This window comes from Populus euphratica, unplaced genomic scaffold (assembly GCF_000495115.2).
Source record: "Populus euphratica unplaced genomic scaffold, PopEup_1.0 scaffold97.1, whole genome shotgun sequence".
Lineage (NCBI taxonomy): Eukaryota > Viridiplantae > Streptophyta > Magnoliopsida > Malpighiales > Salicaceae > Populus > Populus euphratica.
In genome coordinates, this window is record NW_011499981.1 from 27,306 (window position 1) to 45,478 (window position 18,173).

The window sequence follows — 18,173 nt, forward strand, 5'->3', positions numbered from 1 at the left end:
GCCATGTCATGTGCTCAGCAGTCCTTGGTGACATAAATAACCTCTGCAGTCTAAGTGTGATAGGGAAGTATCTAAGTTTTTTATATGCCACTGGAGTCTTTCCCCTGCCAGTTCTAGGTTTGTAACGGGAATGCCCACATGTCATGCACTCGGTCATCTCAGCATTTTCAAGGTAGTATAACATACAGAAGTTAGGGCACATGTTAATTTTTTGGTATCCTAAACTGAGGGGTTTCATCATGGACTTCGTAGCATAGAAGTTCTCTTTCAGCCTATTCTCTTAAGGTAAAATGCTTCTTGCCCATTCAATAATCTTGTCTTACCCGGCCTCACTCAACCCGTGCTCTGACTTAATGGTGAACACCTGTGCTACGACCGATAATTTACTGTGGTTCATGCAGCCATCCCATAATGGTTCGTCAGAATCTTTCAACAAATCAAAAAACCTAGCTGCATCTACATTAGGTTCTTCTTCTACGATTGGACATTGACTGACATTACCTTGATTCATTCTCATTGCATCCATAACCATGTTTCTGTAAGGATTAATGTTGTCATTCTAGTTGCTAGCACTAGAAGTAGACCCAACCACCGTTTCTTCCATTCTCCTCTCACTAACATATACTTCTTCATGTGCATACCAACACTGGTAATTCTCCATAAAACCTTTGTGTAGAAGATGCATCATTACAACGTCTGGATGCAGATACTTTTTATTTTGACACTTCCTGCATGGACACCTAATACCGCCTCCAGTAAAATTTCTAGGAATAGATGTTGCGAAATTAATAAAACTTTGAACCCCATTACAACAATCCATCCTCCGCAATCCTTGGGGTGAATCTCGATACATCAATGAACGATCATCCATGATTTATATCGAACCTCTATAAAATTATGATGACATAATGTATTAATTAACTAAGTTAGTTAAATAAACTTGCAAAAATATTACTTTACCTCGAGATTATCCAACAAACCAATCACAACTTCTCATAAGTATTAAATATTCATTATCATTTATCAACATCCATACAAATTAAAATATATAAATTTACAAAAATTACCACGCCGCAATACCATTGACAAAACTTTAAACGGACCTAATAAGTAAGCTATTAATTATTTCAAAACAGCACATGTACTTTGGTAGTTCCATAAAGTTTTAACAATTTACAAACAAATACAATCTTACAAAATCTAAAACAAATCATAACAAGTATAGAATTATACATTCATATACTACAAGTTTGTTTGAGAAATAACAATAAAACATGTACATTTACTAACAAAATACATATACTAAAAAAATAATAAAATTGACATTTAATTAAATGTTAAGATTTTAAAAGAAAGAATTACTTATAAAAATTGATAAAATCCATCGGTAAATCAGAACACGGATGCTGTGACCACAAAACTTCAAGAAATATAACTTGTTGTGCTGATATGAGGGAGATTTTTGTTTGGGGGGGATGGGGGGCTGCTTGTTTCCAGATAAAGAGAGTTGGGATTAGGAAGAAGAAGGAGAAATAGGGGAGGAGAGGGTCAGTAGCATGTACATATATCAACTTTTCCCGACGGTTTCACTGACGGACAATCTATTGGTGAAACCGTCGATGATTCTAACAAAATAATCAACACGTTATCGTACGGATCTGCCATTTCAAATCCGTTAGTGAATCCATCAACAATATAAATGGCGGTCGCTGTACAAGCTGTCTTTTTGAATCCGTCGATGATTCTGTTTAAAAAAATAACCCGCCAAAACCTCCACGTCAACGACCCGTTTTTTTTACGACAAAAACATTTCCGTCTTTAATTCAGTCGGTAACTACCAATGAAAATTATCCATCGGTAGTTACCGACTGAATTACGGATGGAATAGTGGCCGTTAGTAATGTTGACCTCAAATTACCGACATAAATATTCCGTCGATAAATTCGTTGCTATTTAGCGAATTTCTGGTAGTGAATTGAAGGGCTGCAGGTGGTGGTGGTTGATTGAGTTTTCCACAACAGGAAGTTTAGTAAACTTATTTATGAACAAATAAGTTAGAGTTGAGCTAAAAAAAAATCTATTAACGTGAACAACTAAGAACTAATAATTTTTGACTTAATTGTTGTACAAGACTCAAAATTTATTAGATAATTCTAGATACCTAGTTCTATAGGAGAAGTGGTTGTTATAACTGGTAGAGCTCTAGATGACCCTTAAATTAGAATTGGAAAATGCTAAAATAAGCAATTCTTTTTTTTTTTCAATTTAAATTTAAATTTATGTTGTGTCTCATTTTAGATTTTAAAGAGTTTTAAACCTCTTAAAAGAGAAATTCCTGAGATAATTATTCATTCTTAATTATATGAAATCCCTTTTCATCCTTTTTCTTGCTTGTTGTCTTTCGTGTGTTGTGTTCCCGTCCATGCCTAGCTGCTATGACTAGTAAAGACTATCTCAAGGAGTGATGATGGATTGACAAGCAACAAGGCTCGCACCCTGAAACTTACTGCCAAAATCCACTATACACACCTGTTGGTTAACATTTCAAAGGTTCTCATAACCCGTCTTCAAGTTATATGTCCTGATCGGCCATTGCTAAATAAGGAAGGTTCCCTTCAAGGTTTCTACATACATGGTTAAACCCATGTTTGATCTGTACCATCCAACTAAATTATGTAATCTCTAAATGGATTGCTTCAATTTACATATTCAAATTATATATAAAGTATGTGATTCTATGAAATGGCCTCTGTGATGCTATTACATAGGTACTAGTAGATTTTAGTTTTTTTTTTTAATTTATCAGTCAATTCTCTTTAATTATCTCTGCAATTTCAATCGAATATGTTTATGTAATCCCCATCTCTTTTGTCCTTAGAATGAGATGTATGTCATATTTTGTTGGGAAAGCTAGGAACAACCGGACACCAATTTACTCGGATTAATTCAGCGAAATACAATTCACAATTCACAAGTCCCAATTCTTTCCCTCTTTGTGCAGTAAAAACAGAATCAAACAATGACTAAATATAATGCAAATAATCACAAAATCAACACCAAGATTTTTAACGTGGAAAACCCGATGCGGGAAAAATCACGGGACCGTAGTCCACCTAAAAACTTCCACTATCAATAAATAATGGGTTCACAATTATTCTTCCTCAAATTCAACTAAGGGATACAACATATATATCATCAAGAACAACTTATTCTCGAATTACAATAAGATTAAAGAAGAATTATTTGAGAAAAACTCACAATATTGACAGCCCTATTTTCTGTCAAAACAGCTAGCTTCCACAACACCAATTTTTGATCCAACCGTCTAGAATGAAGAGTAACGTGTCTAGAAGCTTCTGTCAAAATCTCAGTCTGATCCAACGGTGAACGAGCTGGAAATCGAAGGAAAAACATAGGCTGCTCTGCTGCCTCTTCTTCTCTTTTTCTCTCTCGGTTTTCTTCTCCTCTCTTTTTTATTTCACGTTGCCGCTATAGTACCCGAACCATTTAATTTTTAAAGAGAGTCAGCTGCCTCTCTTCTCAATCAATGTGGTGGTTCCACCATCACATGGTGCGGGACCATACACAACAAATCTCCCCCTTATGCACCGTGTGAGGAATTCGCCATACCGGCGATCAACAGGTAAGCTTCAATTTAGAAGGCTCTGACAAGCCTGCTTCCTTTCTGCAAAACTCAAACTTCTCTCTCGGTAGAGGTTTGGTCATCATGTTTGACATGATGTCATCAGTATGGATCTTCTCAACAACGAATGACTTCATCTCCATAGCATCTCTAATCCATTGATATCTAACCTCAATGTGCTTTGATTGAGAGTGAAAAGTAGGATGCTTACTAAGATGGATTGCACTTTGACTATAACAGTGCAACACAAAGTTCTCTTGAACTAGGCCAAGTTCATGCAAAAACTTCTTCATCCATAACAACTCTTTGCCCTTTTTAGTAAGAGCAATATATTCAGCCTCTGTAGTGGATAATGCAACACATTTTTACAACTTTGATTGCCATGAGATTGCTCTCCCTGCAAACTTCATCAAGTATCCTAATGTGGACTTTCTAGAATCAACATTACCCGTCATATCTACATCTGTGTATCCATCCAACACAGGTTTATCATTACCAAAACATAAGCTGAAACTAGAAGTACCTCTAAGATACTTGAGTATCCATTTCACTGTTGACCAGTGTTCTTTACCAGGATTGGAGAGGAATCGACTAACCACACCAACTGCATGAGTTATATCCGGCCTTGTGCAAACCACGACATACATCAAACTACCAACTGCGGATGCATAAGGAACCTTTTTCATCTCATCTTTTTCTTCATCACTTGAAGAACACTGCTTAGAACTTAGTTTAAAGTGGCTTGCAAGTGGAGAACAAACAGGTTTGGAGTTACTTATGTTGAATTTCTCAAGTACCTTTTGAACATATCTCTTCTGAGATAGCCAAAGTTTCTCCTTCTTCCTGTTATATGTGATCTTCATGCCAAGAATCTGTTTTGCTGGTCCTAAGTCTTTCATTGCAAAAGACTTGCTCAACTCTTCCTTTAATATCTGAATCTTCTAAGCATCATGACCAACAATCAACATATCATCCACATACAACAAGAGAATAATAAAGTTTCCATCTGGAAACCTTTTCATAAATACACAATGATCAGAAGTGGTCCTGTCATAACCATGATCCACCATGAAAGAATCAAACTTCTTATACCATTGTCTTGGAGCTTGCTTTAACCCATATAAGCTCCTTTTCAACTTACAAACTAGCTGCTCTTTGCCTTTTGCTTCAAACCCTTGAGGCTGCTCCATGTAGATCTCCTCATCTAAATCACCATGAAGAAATGTAGTTTTCACATCAAGTTGTTCAATTTCAAGATTCAAACTAGTAGCTAAGCCAAGCATAACTCAGATTGAAGACATCTTGACCACTAGTGAAAAAATTTCTTCAAAATCAATACCCTTCTTCTAACCGAAACCTTTCACATCCAATCTTGCCTTATACCTTGGCATTGAGCAATGTTCATCAATTTTCAACTCTAGTATGGAAATCTTTAAAGACATCAAGCACTTGATCTTTGTATTTCAAACAAGTGACCCAAATTTTTCTGGAGTGATCATCAATAAAACTAACAAAGTACAATGAACCCCTAAAAGACTTATCAATCATAGAGCAAACATCAGTATGAACTAAATCAAGAACATGTGATCTTCTATGTGAAGGTGATCTTTGAAATGCAACTCTATGTTGTTTGCTAACTAAACAATGAGTACATGTGTTCAAGTTCATACCTTTTAATGGAAGGTAGTTATTCTTGGCAAGAATGCTAAGGCCTTTCTCACTCAAATATCCAAGCCGCTTATGCCATAAATCAGTAGAGCAATCTTCAATTGCATTCACCTCCCTTTTGATCACTTTAGCTTGTGACATGTAAAGACCCATCTTCTTCCCTTTGGTAACAATCAGGAAATTTCTGGAGAGCTTCCATTTACCATCTCCAAAGTAATTGTGATAGCCTTCTTCATCAAGAGTACCTGTAGAGATCAAGTGTAGACGCATATCAGGCACATGCCTAACATCTTTGAGTAGCAACTTGCAACAAGTATTGGTTTTCAACCAAATATCTCCAATGCCCACAATACTAGCCATCCCTTTATTTCCCATCTTAACTTGATCAAAGTCACCAGTAGTGTAGGATGTGTAAAAATCACGTTGGGCTGTAACATGGTAATAAGCTGTTGAATCTACAACTCAGGTGGTATCTTGACATGCAAAATTAACACAACCATCATCACAAACAAAGGCAACATCACCATCAAATACAACTGCAGTTGCATCATTCTCTTCATTCTTGTCTTCATCTTTACCCTTTTTATCTCTTTTATACATTCTACAATCCTTTTGCATATGCCTAGGCTTGTCACAATAATAACACTTAAAACCCTTCCTTGATTGAGATCTTCCTCTTGACTTCCATTTTCCTTTTTTATTACTGAATTCTCTATCTTGCTTGCTGTGAGAGAACCTGTTTGGACTTCTCCCTCGACTTTCTGTAACAAGTGCATGAGACTCAGAAGTGCTTGTCCCTTTTCTTCTCTTCTCTTCATTAAGGATACAATCCTTTATTGTTTTCAAAGTAATCTTTCCATTCAGAGTAAAATTGCTAAGTGACACCATCAAAGTCTCCCAATTATCCGACAATGAACTCAATAGGATTAGTGCTTGTATTTCATCGGCTAACTCCAGACTCATCAATGATAGCTAATTCAAGAACCCTTGGAATACATTTATATGCACTGAAGCATCTTCACCATCTCTATACTTCAAATTCACAAGGTCTCTAATTACAAAAACCTTGTTTTGTGCACTCTCCGTAGCAAATGTTTTTTCCAACATCTTCCAAACTGTATAGCAGTCATGTTCTTGAGAAATATGATTAATGGACTTAGAAGATACCCATTTTCTAACATTAGCAGTAGCCTTTCTATTAAGCCCATTCCATTTTGCATCATCCATTTCATTAGGCTTTATTCCTTTACATTCAATCGGCAAAGCCAAATCATTGCAATATAAGTGATCCTCCATCATTGTTTTCCATAGAAAATAATTTGAGAAAGTGAGCTTTATCATGCCTAAATCTTCCTTTTCCATTTTAACTGTACAAGAAATTCAATCTACACAACCTGGCTCTAATACCACTATGTTGGGAAAACTAGGAACAACTGGACACCAATTTATCCAGATTAATTCAGCGGAATACAATTCACAATTCACAATTCACAAGTCCCAATTCTTTTCCTCTTTGTGCAGTAAAAACAGAATCAAACAATGATCAAATATAATGCAAATAATCACAAAATCAACACCAAGATTTTTAATGTGGAAAACCCGATACGAGAAAAATCACGGGATCGTAGTCTGCCTAAAAACTTCCACTATCAACAAATAATGGGTTCACAATTATTCTTTCTCAGATTCAACTAAGGGATACAATATATATATCATCAAGAACAACTTATTCTTGGATTACAACAAGATTAAAGGAGAATTATTTGAGAAAAACTCACAATACTGACAGCCCTATTTTCTGTCAAAACAGCCAGCTTCCACACCACTAATCTTCGATGCAACCGTCCGGAATGAAGAGTAACGTGTCTAGAAGCTTCTGTCAAAACCTCAGCCCGATTCAACAGTGAACGAGCTGGAAATCGAAGGAAGAACATAGGTTGCTCTGCTGTCTCTTCTTCTCTTTTTCTCTCTCGGTTTTCTTCTCCTCTCTTCTGTATTTCACACTGCCACTACAGTACCCGAACCATTTAATTTTTAAAGAGGGTCAGCTGCCTTTCTCCTCAATCAATATGGTGGTCCCACCATTACATGGTGCAGGACCACACACAACATATTCCATCGTAAACTTGAAGTAATTACATAAATATTTGAACACCAACAAATTTAAAAAATCTAGGCCCTTCAACAGTCTATTATTCAACCATTTTCGACAGATTTCATTTCTTATCATACAATAATTTGTAAGCATTGAACATGCTTGAAACTTTTATCACTAGCATATATAGAACAGGTCAAGTGCTGCTTCAAAGAGAAATAACTGTTAAAACAGACTTCTTCCAAGTACCACCCCAGAAACTATATACATTTTCTAAACATTTTGCAAAATTTCTGATGCTGTAATGCAATTTACATATGCAAAACGTGAGCTGAACTAAGCTGTGCCAATTCTACATTAACGAAGTTTATGATGGCAAATAAGTTGCACCCTGCAGACCAGATCTTGGCTGCACTGAGGAGGTTGTGATTAACCTGAAGTCTGTGTAGCTCTTGAATCGACGCTCATGCAAATTCCAACATCTCCCGAATAGAGCTAGAAATGACATGATTGATAACTTTCTGCTATATTTCTGAATCTTCAACTTCAGTTTTTGACACAAAGCTGGGAAACGCCAAAGTTATATCCCTGGACGAAATAAACGGGAGTGCCTAGAGTTAATAACTTGAATTTCGGAGCTACATTCTAGACTGATCCCACTATAGTAACCAGGTTGTGCACAATTCACAAACTGAGTGAACTTGCTACTCACTTTAAATGAGGTAGAGTCATATTCTTTATAAGAGAAGGGTTCTTCGACACAAATTCCTTCCACTCGTCAGGATCGATTTTTCCATCACCTTTCAAATCTGCATCACAAAATGTCTGTGGAAAAACTCAAAAGACAAAAATTAGAATAGTGAACCGAATAAGCATGAACAAGGAAGTTTGACACAGAAAAAAAAAATTGTACCTTGTCCACAATTGTTTCAACAAAGTCATCGGACAGCAGTAGATCCGATTCATGCAGAAGTGCCATTACCATCTCCTTCAACTGTTGAATAACTTATAATTATGAGCCAGAGTTCACATTCGGAAACAGATATACAATGCTGGATCATTATTTTGATTTTTCATTACATTCCTCTTAATTCTCTGATGGTATGTATTGTCAAACTATAGCCACTTCTGGATTAGTAATGGGGAATTTTTAACAGAAAGAACAAAACAATAAACCTAAAACATGCCCAGAATCATCAGCATGCATCGCTATATGGTATGTAAGGGAGAAATGGTATAGAAAAGAATTGCAGTACTCGCCTCTTCTCGTTCAATGAAACCAGTTCGCCGTAAATCATATAATCTGAAAGCAACTGCCGAAAATTCTCCACTCATTAGTATTTTATTCAGTAGCATGCGCAAAAAATGGTTAAGTGACTAACTTCCAGTTTTTATGGTGTATAGAAGTCCCAGTTGACATGCAAAAGAAAACATGTGTGTGAGAACTCATTCCTACTTGTATTTCATCCTAGAAAAACATTAGCCGTACAATGGATCTTGTCTTCAACTGGTGCATTTGGATGAAAGACACCCAAAGATCGAACAAATTCTCCGAACTCAATTACTCCATTGCGCTTGACATCAAATAAATAAAAAATCTGCAGAAGTATGGCAAGGCGATGCAACTTAGGAAAAAGGGAAAATGCCATGGAATCAGGTAACTATTGCTATATTATAGGAAAAAGGTTGCACTACATACCCTGTCTGCAAAAAAGTTCCTCTTGTTTTTGTTCCTGAATAGTGCAAGCTGAAGTTCTTCCTGATGAGAAGAAAGCGCCATTTGAATGATATCAGCACAAATTAATTAAGTCCTAATTGTAAACATACTTAGATCAAAATACTCCATAAACCACTTCAAAATCCCACCGAATACCCATACCTTGTGAATAAGCCCATCATCAATGACTGAACTGCTTAGTTTCTTAAAGAGTTCATACAAGGCCTCTACTTCGCTAACAGCAACTGCAATACAAAATTATTTCACATTTCATCAATCAGTCTCACATAGTTAACAGTTGTTTTTGAACTTGATACCAAATAATATTTTTAGCAGGAAATACAATCAAAATAGGCGAGCAGTATCTAGCTGAAACTCAAACTAGTGATTAGGAACAGCTTTATTGCTTTTCTTTCTTTCCTTTTCCCTGACAACATGACTTCCATGCTTCTTATGCCTTTCAGTTCCAATAAAATTGTCTTTTGTTTTAGTGGCCAACCACACCGAAGGCTGGTTACACAAACCATTCCATGTACTATACACTCCAACAAACTGAACTTCATGTCTGACAACTAATTTGCACGATAGTGATTACCTACTAAAATGTCCTAAGATAAGACTAGAAACAACACTTGTCGAAAAATAGCTGGAACATATTGAAGCATAGCTAGGAAGTAATCGGGGCAATTTACACCCAGGAATTTGCAACAATGAGCCTTTTGACAAAGCATACTCACAGGGTGTTTCAGCAGCAAGAACTGTTGGCTCCTCGTACCCAGGCGTCTTTTTAGTTCTCTTTGAAAGGTAGCAACCCATGAAGACAACTAGCACCAGTCACTAATAAGAATTCTTGGCAATCAGCAGGATCATGCCAATTGTACTACTTGAAATGTACCTAGTAATTCACAAAGTTATAGATTGAATTAATGACTGAGCTTGATTATGTGCTGCCTTTTACAAACTCGCAAAGATAAATGGTCAAATTTTAATCACTGAGACCAAGAACACAAAACGAAGACAGAAATCTAGTCATGATCAGTTATAATTTCCCATCGAAATTTAAACTAATCCACTATTTCCAAGAAAGATTATTACTATGACAGTAGCTGGTAAAGGGAATAGACTCTAATCATCCAATAAACCAAGCATTTTTGGCAAATATAGGCACAAGCTGACATTATATTTAAAGCAGAACCGTACTATTTAGTCAACATGCAAATGCATCAGTTATTTTGGTTGCAGATATGTGCTTAAGTTTAATGTTGACATGAAAGTTACTCAACCATATCCAAGACGTCAGCTAATAATTAGTACACACTGACATCGGGCTTCAAAGATAAGCAAGGTTCTGTTAAGCAGTTCAAGATTCAACGGATTGATTTCAGAGGCCAGTTGATTCAAAAATTATCGAAGTTCAGGACAAGAATGGTTATAACTATCATTACAGCTATCTCTTCAGTAAGAAAAGAGGAAAAACTCATTATCCTATGAGAAGCATCAGCATAATACTATGAGAATTTGTATGATAGGTCTACCAAATACCACCTACATATTCTCCAACCTCACAGTCAGGTCACCAGTGAAGCCATGCACGCGGCTGCCATTTAAACTAGACTTGTGACATACCAACACAGTCTCTAATGCCCATATATGGACACTTTGAAAGCTGTCTCTGATACTCAAGAACATAAATTAATATGAAGCGTGGAAGAAAATTCAGAACCATCCAACACCACAATGAATTTTGCAAATATTATGGCACCTGATACCAACAAAGCCTACAAGCGTGTATGACCTTTCCTTATTAAAAAATTAAAGATGATTTGGAAGCGAACTATCAAGTTGTAGATTAAGCAACAATAAACAAAACAAATAAATAAACTAGTAAACCACCCTTTCCCTCCACCATTCTAATAGACTTTTATCATATTTTATGAGGGAGAGGAGATTCACTAAGCCTAACGATCCTATCCAAATTCCATTCCAATCATCTCCCAGCTTGGCCCGACAGCTCCGATTTTCGAGGCTCAAAAATCTTTCTACAAGAGGGAAAAAGATGCCACCAACTAAAAATTCATGATTGATACCGTAAGAAATGAATTCTAACATTTCAAATCCAACCTTTTCCTTTTATGTGATCAGTAAACTTATAGTTCAAGCACCATCTAGGGGTGAACATATCTTAGATAAGGGATGAAATACTCTAATTTTCTATTGTTTTCCATAAACAATGCAAGAAAACATTCAAAGTAAAAAAAACGATACATCACATGCTTATTTAAGTAAAACAATAATGTCTTCATTAGCTGGGACCACAGGCCTAGAACAGCCACATGACCTGGTTGTAAACGATCTAATCATTTCCAGGGGATCCAGACTATTTTTCCTTAATTTTCTCTGCAATCAAACCGAGGAAGTAATGGATCAGGTCAAAATGTGATTCATCTCTAAGTATATAGTTCAAAGAAAACTTTTTAGTGCTGAATTTAAAAGTCAGGTTATGACAATAAATATAGTCAATTCTCTCAAAAGAAAGGAATGAAGATTTCTGGATGCTCACTGAAAAAACCAAAAATGACAATGATAAATTCTTTCCATGATTCAAAACTTACAAACCCATAACCTACTGTTCCTGCTTGGTTGCTGAGAAAATGTAGGAATGGTCAAGAAACACCGACTCTAAAAGAAACAACCAGAAGAACTGCATTAACACACAGAAAATCCTCTTCCCTTCTCTCCCTTGACAAGCAGAAGAAGAAAGAAAACACTGACACAAAGCAGAGAACCAACCAACCGAAATTCCATCAACTGCGTACAAGCCATGCAGCCAAGACAAACGATATCCAGCCGAAGAAGTTGTGTAATGAAAGAGAGAATAGTACTAACCTTTGTGAGTGTCTTTTGTGCAACGTTGGAAAGTATGAGAGACAGCACTTTGATCTGTGCTTTTCAGCTGTCAGTTTTCTTTATATGAACAGTGTAAGATATCCAGGATCTTGCGTTTCTTGTGGCTTTAGCTTTTTCTCAGCTTCCCTCTCTCTCTTTATATGAGATTTCTGTCTCTATCAATCTATTATTAATTACTATTTTGTTTTCAACGTTCAGTTTCAGGTCCCCATTTTACGTGCATTGCATCTTTAAAATAAGGGAAATGCATAATTTTAGAGAACATCTCAGGAAAAAAACTAAACTCCCTATGCAAATTCCGTGCTTTCCAACAATTTAATTTGCAGAGATCACGCATAAATTTATGTCACCATCATATTAAAAGAAACCAAAACGGCAGAGGTTTTGCTGTAGCTTTATATTGGAACTGTAGACTGGATTATAAAATTATGATTTTGTCCTTATCAATAAATCATTATTGGTCTTGACAGCGGGGTATAATCATCTTTTTGTTTATGGCTGCATAGCAAAAAGACTGATGTATCTTTTGAAGTTAAAAATAATGCACCAGCAGCGGGGTTATTCCTTCTCTATTTCAGAAGGAGAATACAATTATCAAAATACTCCTAGCATCAAATTGCCTTATACTTGGATCAATGAGGAATTTTTTTGTTTTTTTTATGATTTTATTTTGTTTTGTTTTTTTTATTGAGTCTAACTGGGGATAATTTAATATTTTAATATATATACAATATTATTTATTTTTAAAATGTAAGTTGCGACAACTTGTGTTCTTTAAATGATAAATGCGATGTTGTTTGATGATTAAACTCTAACTTCCATGACAACATCTTAATCCTCATGGTGTCTCCTTCATTAATAGTTGGTGTGTGTGGCTAAAATATATCAAGTTTTGTATTAATGACTATTTTTTTCTTTCATCTCTCCTCCGAGATTTTAAAGTCTTTCCCTGTATATTTTCAAAGTAGCCCTTTGATTTTATTTTTCTGTTAGATTAATCCTTGTTTTTTTTTTTAAATAATTCATAGAATTGAGATCCTTATTTGATTTTTTTTCACTTTTATATTTAATCCCTATTTTTCTGATGAATTTTGATTTGTTAATCATTCTCTTAATTGAATTGTGTTTCCAATTATATCTCTCAATGTTTTATATAATGTTTGTAATTGAGTTATCTTTTCAATTGCATCTCTTGATATTTTATATAATTCTCTTAGTTGAATTATTTTTTTAGTTGTGTTCCTTAATGCTTTATCTTATTTTATTTTATTTTATATAAGATTTAATCCTTATTCTTTTAATTATTATTTATTTTATTTTATTTTATTTTATTGATTTTTTTATTTTATCCCTCATGATTTTATTAATCAAAATTTTGTTAATATAAAATTTGACTTTGTAATTTTTATTTTTTGTAGTTTTGCCTTTCATGGGATGCTTCCAACTCAATTTTAAGAAAAGTTATATAGATATCATTGAAACCTAGATCATGTTATGTTATGCCTAACATTTGACAAGATTAGTCATTAGTGTGCTTTTATAACCACATGAAATGAAATGGGTTCGAATAATATTCAACATATAATGAAATTAATCGAATATATATAAATATATTATCATCATAAGCATATTAATATAAATATGAGTTGAACTCAAATGGAAGCTTAAATCCATATTATATATTATGCCAAACTTGAATGGAGTAATTCAAATGATTAAAATTAACCATACATAAATATCCTATAATCATAACAGCTTAAAATAAATTTTTATTATTTTAAAATAAAAACATATATTTTATTCCAACTATCCCTTTAAAACAGTAACTGGATGTTATTTCACGAAGATGACTGGTGTAAAACCATATATAACAAGATGTTTATGATTTTGTTAATTCTTTTTTTTTTTAAATTGTTTTAATTCTTGACTGATTGATGTCTTTAATTTTTGACTAATTGTAAAGGTTTATGCATATCGTAGAACTACGAAGAATTCAGATTTTGTATGATATCCTCAACAAGAGGGATTTCTTAATTGTGGTAGAGGAATACACGATCCAAAATCAATCGTTGACCTTTGTACTAAATTACTAAGGTATATTATATTATAAACGACATTAATTTTGAGACAACTGACCATGACCAAAGCATATTATAAATGAACTTGGAATATTTTAGTAGAAACTGGGCAAAAAAAGGATATGTATTCCACTCAAGATCTTATCTTCAACTAATAAAATTAAGCCTCAGCTTATTCTTTAATATCAATGATAACTAAGTTCACAAGCTTCATATATATATATATCTTCAAATGATAGTCTCAAGACGTGAAGTTAGGAAATTAAGAGAGAGATCAAAATTCAAACCATCTTAATTAAATTACTAGGACAAGAATTTTAAAATCAAACAAAACTAATAAATGGACTGTACATACGACAATATGTTTATTACAATATTTAAATTTCCAAAGACCGACTTCTAAAAACAAATCAAAAGACAATAATAATAATTGATTTAATGACGACGACAACAACAATAGAAAAAGGCAACCCTAAGCATCTTCATCATATGGAGATTAATTTGTCAAAGAATTAGATAATATCGTGATGGGTTATCTCTATAAATGCAGTGCTGCGGCCTGTAAACAATAACTTAGCTCGTTGTTTACAGCAACGACAGCAGGTGGTGCCTACAGATCATTCCCTACTTGTAATTTTTTATATAAAAAAAATAATCACCATATATATATATATATAAGTTAATTCAATCAAGCTAGTTAAGCCAAGCACATGCATACGCATCGAACTGTTTTTTTGCATGTTTTGTTAGCTGTCCTCTCTTGAGTGTTGGCTACCATCATCGGGGGAGAAATTCAAACAAATTACTAAATTATGTTTGCTTCGGCAACATCATGTTAGCATCTGTTACTTGCCCGTACAATTTGTGTCTATTTCTAGATATATGCCAGATTTGTGGCAGATTATGGTTTTTTCTTCATCGATTGCATATATGAGCCTCTAAAGCTACTTAAAATCTGCAGTAGAGGCTTTGTTTAACTGGTTTATATATGAACAAGTTGGCAAATGGGTGATGAGACCTGCATGAGATGCTTAATTATGCATGCAAATGCCTCATTTTTTGGGATCATGAAGACCTTGTTTGGCATGGTGGTCAACGAACATGTTGGCAAAGGGGTGATGCGACCTCTTCCTATAAAAATGTCATTTTTTGCGAGTCCTTTCTTTCTCCAAGATTTAGTAGAATTTCATCAAAAATACATTATATATAAATTACTAAAAAATTGATAAATGCAAATAACATTTATCTTATACTATTTTAAGCATTACTTGAAAACAAAAATCAACTGTATTATGAGGCATAATAATGATAAGGAAGTGTCTTAAAATGGGAACTTGTTAATATTTTCTCATTTTGGATGATTTGTACTAAAAAATAATGTAAGATTGATAATTGATAAAAATCAAATTCAGACATGTAAATAACTATGTGTAATTTAACTGCGATGAACTAAAACCTTTAATGTAGTAACTATAATAATTAACATGTCATTATTTTAAAACAATTTGTCTATTGTACCACCATAAATTGATAGAATGAATAATTTCTTGTAGGCAACATCGTCAATTTTTACTATCCCAAAATTCACAATGACTGAATCTCAAATTTTTCGATTACCATATGAACAATTTTCCATATAGCTCAGAACAAGTTTAGGAATTGTGATGAATTGAGACATTTTATTCAGTAAATATAATAATTAACATGTCATTATTTTCAAACAATTTCTCTATTGTACCATCATGAATTGATAGATTGAATAATTTCTTGTAGGCAACATCATCAACCTTTGCTATCCTAAAATTTACAGTGACTAAATCTTAAATTTCTTGATTTCCAGATAAACGATTTTCCACATGACTCAGAACACTTGTAAGGACTAAGTTATTTTTATCTCTCGAAATACTTAATCTCATTATGCATTTCTCTTTAACTATTAATAGTTGTAATTGTTGTTGCTATCTAATTTTTTACCCATGTTTTTGATAAATTTTCAGAAAAAATAAAAAATAGCAAAAAAACAATGAAAACCCCTAAAAAATACATTCTGATATATTTGCATCGTTTTTAGCATTTTCAATGTCATTTCAGAAGAATTAAATTTTCAAAGGTATTTTGAACGCGTTCAACTTTTAATGCGTTAATTTTACAATCACTGATTTTTTTTATTGAGTTAACGTTGATATTGCTTGTTTTCAAAAAAATTCAAAAATACAAAAAAAAAATCAAAATTACAAGGGACCAAATATGAATAGGAAACGTTGAAGGACCAATTTGTTTTTCTTGAGTTGCTTAGAGACCAAGCAAATAAAAAAATAATAAATTTTATTACCTATAAAAGGAAAAACAAATTGGAGGCATAAGGGTGGAGAAAATTTTGGGGGGAGAAGGAAAAACCTAACCTAAATTTATCTACAGGCAAGCCACCTCCCGATCCTTTTTTAAGGGCTTTGAGTTTTTGTCCCAAGGCCAGTAAAGAGCTTGGCTCGCCATCTTCCTTGAAACCGGAGAGAAACCCCACACAAATACACTCCCCGGTGTTTGCCCTTTTCGGCAGCTCCCACCAAAATTTTTCCAGAGACCTCCCCTCTTGCCAGCAAAAGCACACTGCCCCTCGACCAATAAAAAACCCAAGCTTTCATTTGTTTTTCAAAGCAGCCACATCTGTATTCCCCCTATCTCCTTGTCATCTTCTCTCTTGGCCTCACCAGAGCCACCATCCGCGTTTTGGCTTCTGCCTAGGCCAAACCAGCGGTTGGACCTTTCCCTCTGAAAACCAAGTCGCCTCCCAAAGCTTCCCATTTCCCTTGGCCAAGGCCACAGCCATATCAACCTCTCCCTCGGCCATAACCTCCATTTTCCTTCTCTGTTTTGGCTCCTTCTGCCCTCAGCCGCGGTCTCCCTCAGCTCTTTCCTCCTGAACCAACAGCCAGCTCGCCGAACGCCGGCAGAATCTACTACCAGCAAACCCTTCAGCAACTGGCTCTCCTTCGACTCTAACTCATGCAGCAGATCTGGACCGAGATCCAGCCTCCATCAGCGCCGACAATGCCTTACAACAAGATGTGCTCCAGGGGATGAACTCTCGGGCAACGAACCATGACAAACCTGAAGGAATCAGATCTGAGAAGAAAAAACAAAACTGAAACAGACTGTTTGCTGCGTTTTTTGGATGTTTGGCAGGTCACCACCAGTAGGAAAGGGAAGGGAAGAGGAAAAAAAGCTGAGCCGGGCTCACCCAGCTGCATGGAATTTTTTGGCGGCACGTGGATCCACGCGTCGCTAGTGGCGGTGGCGCGTGGAAAAGACGCGCTGCTAGTGTTCCCATGCATAGAAACCTCCCAACACTGTTCTCGAGGCTTTCTTTTGTAATTTTCGGACGTTGATAGGTGTTTTTAGATTACATTTATTTTGAATTCTTGTTATTTTGTAATATGTAAATGGGGATGTAAAGGAAAAAAAAAAAAGAAAAAGGAAAAAAAGAAAAATATAGTAAAAGGAATGTGTGTGTTTGTATTTTTATTTATTTATGTAATTGAATTACAAAAAGACAAAAAAAAATTAATTGTTTAATTTGAATATGGTCAAATATCTCAAGGACAAATAAAATCATGTTATATTTTCCATGAAAATGTAAGAACATGTTTCTACATACATTCTGGGATTTAATAACTGATTTATTAAAACTTTAGAATTTGATTAATATTTCAAAATTTTAAATCACATCAAACCGCAAAACAACTTACCTTAGGTAGGGTGTGCTAGAGGTGCTAATACCTTCTCTAGCCACAACTAGTCTTTTACCCCTCGAATCTCTGAAAACGACCAGTACATCTGGATTTCCTAGTAACCCTCCATTAAATACTAGGTGGCGACTCCCAAGAACCAATCAAGGAAACATAACGAAAAATTGCCGAATAGCCGCTCCGGGGGACGTGCAACAATTATCATAATCTATTTTTGAATTATTTCCCAAAATTTGCCTTTTGTCTTGTTGAGGATAGTCATGGTAAAATTGGTGGTCTAGAAGGGTTCCACACTAGTGGAATTTGACCTATGTTTATC

At 34.8% G+C, this 18,173-nt stretch overlaps 2 protein-coding genes across 3 annotated transcripts in view; both read right to left on the reverse strand.

Annotated features, from left to right (window-relative positions):
• The window catches only part of CBL8 (calcineurin B-like protein 4), a 62,162-nt gene that overhangs the window by 27,210 nt on the left and 16,779 nt on the right, over positions 1–18,173 (reverse strand). The gene's annotated exons all lie outside the window — the stretch shown is intronic.
• On the reverse strand, positions 7,493–10,007 carry LOC105139750 (calcineurin B-like protein 4). Of its 2 annotated transcripts, none has more exons than XM_011046318.1 (8): positions 9,861–10,007; positions 9,286–9,368; positions 9,106–9,165; positions 8,896–9,004; positions 8,667–8,719; positions 8,320–8,400; positions 8,119–8,231; positions 7,493–7,994 (listed from the first exon to the last, which is right to left on the reverse strand). In XM_011046318.1, exons 1-8 carry the CDS (start codon positions 9,937–9,939, stop codon positions 7,931–7,933), a joined length of 642 nt encoding a protein of 213 aa, XP_011044620.1. In that variant the 5' UTR covers positions 9,940–10,007; the 3' UTR covers positions 7,493–7,930. The 2 variants fall into 2 exon arrangements, with proteins under 2 accessions (XP_011044620.1, XP_011044619.1); XM_011046317.1 differs by having other exon boundaries at positions 9,816–10,007.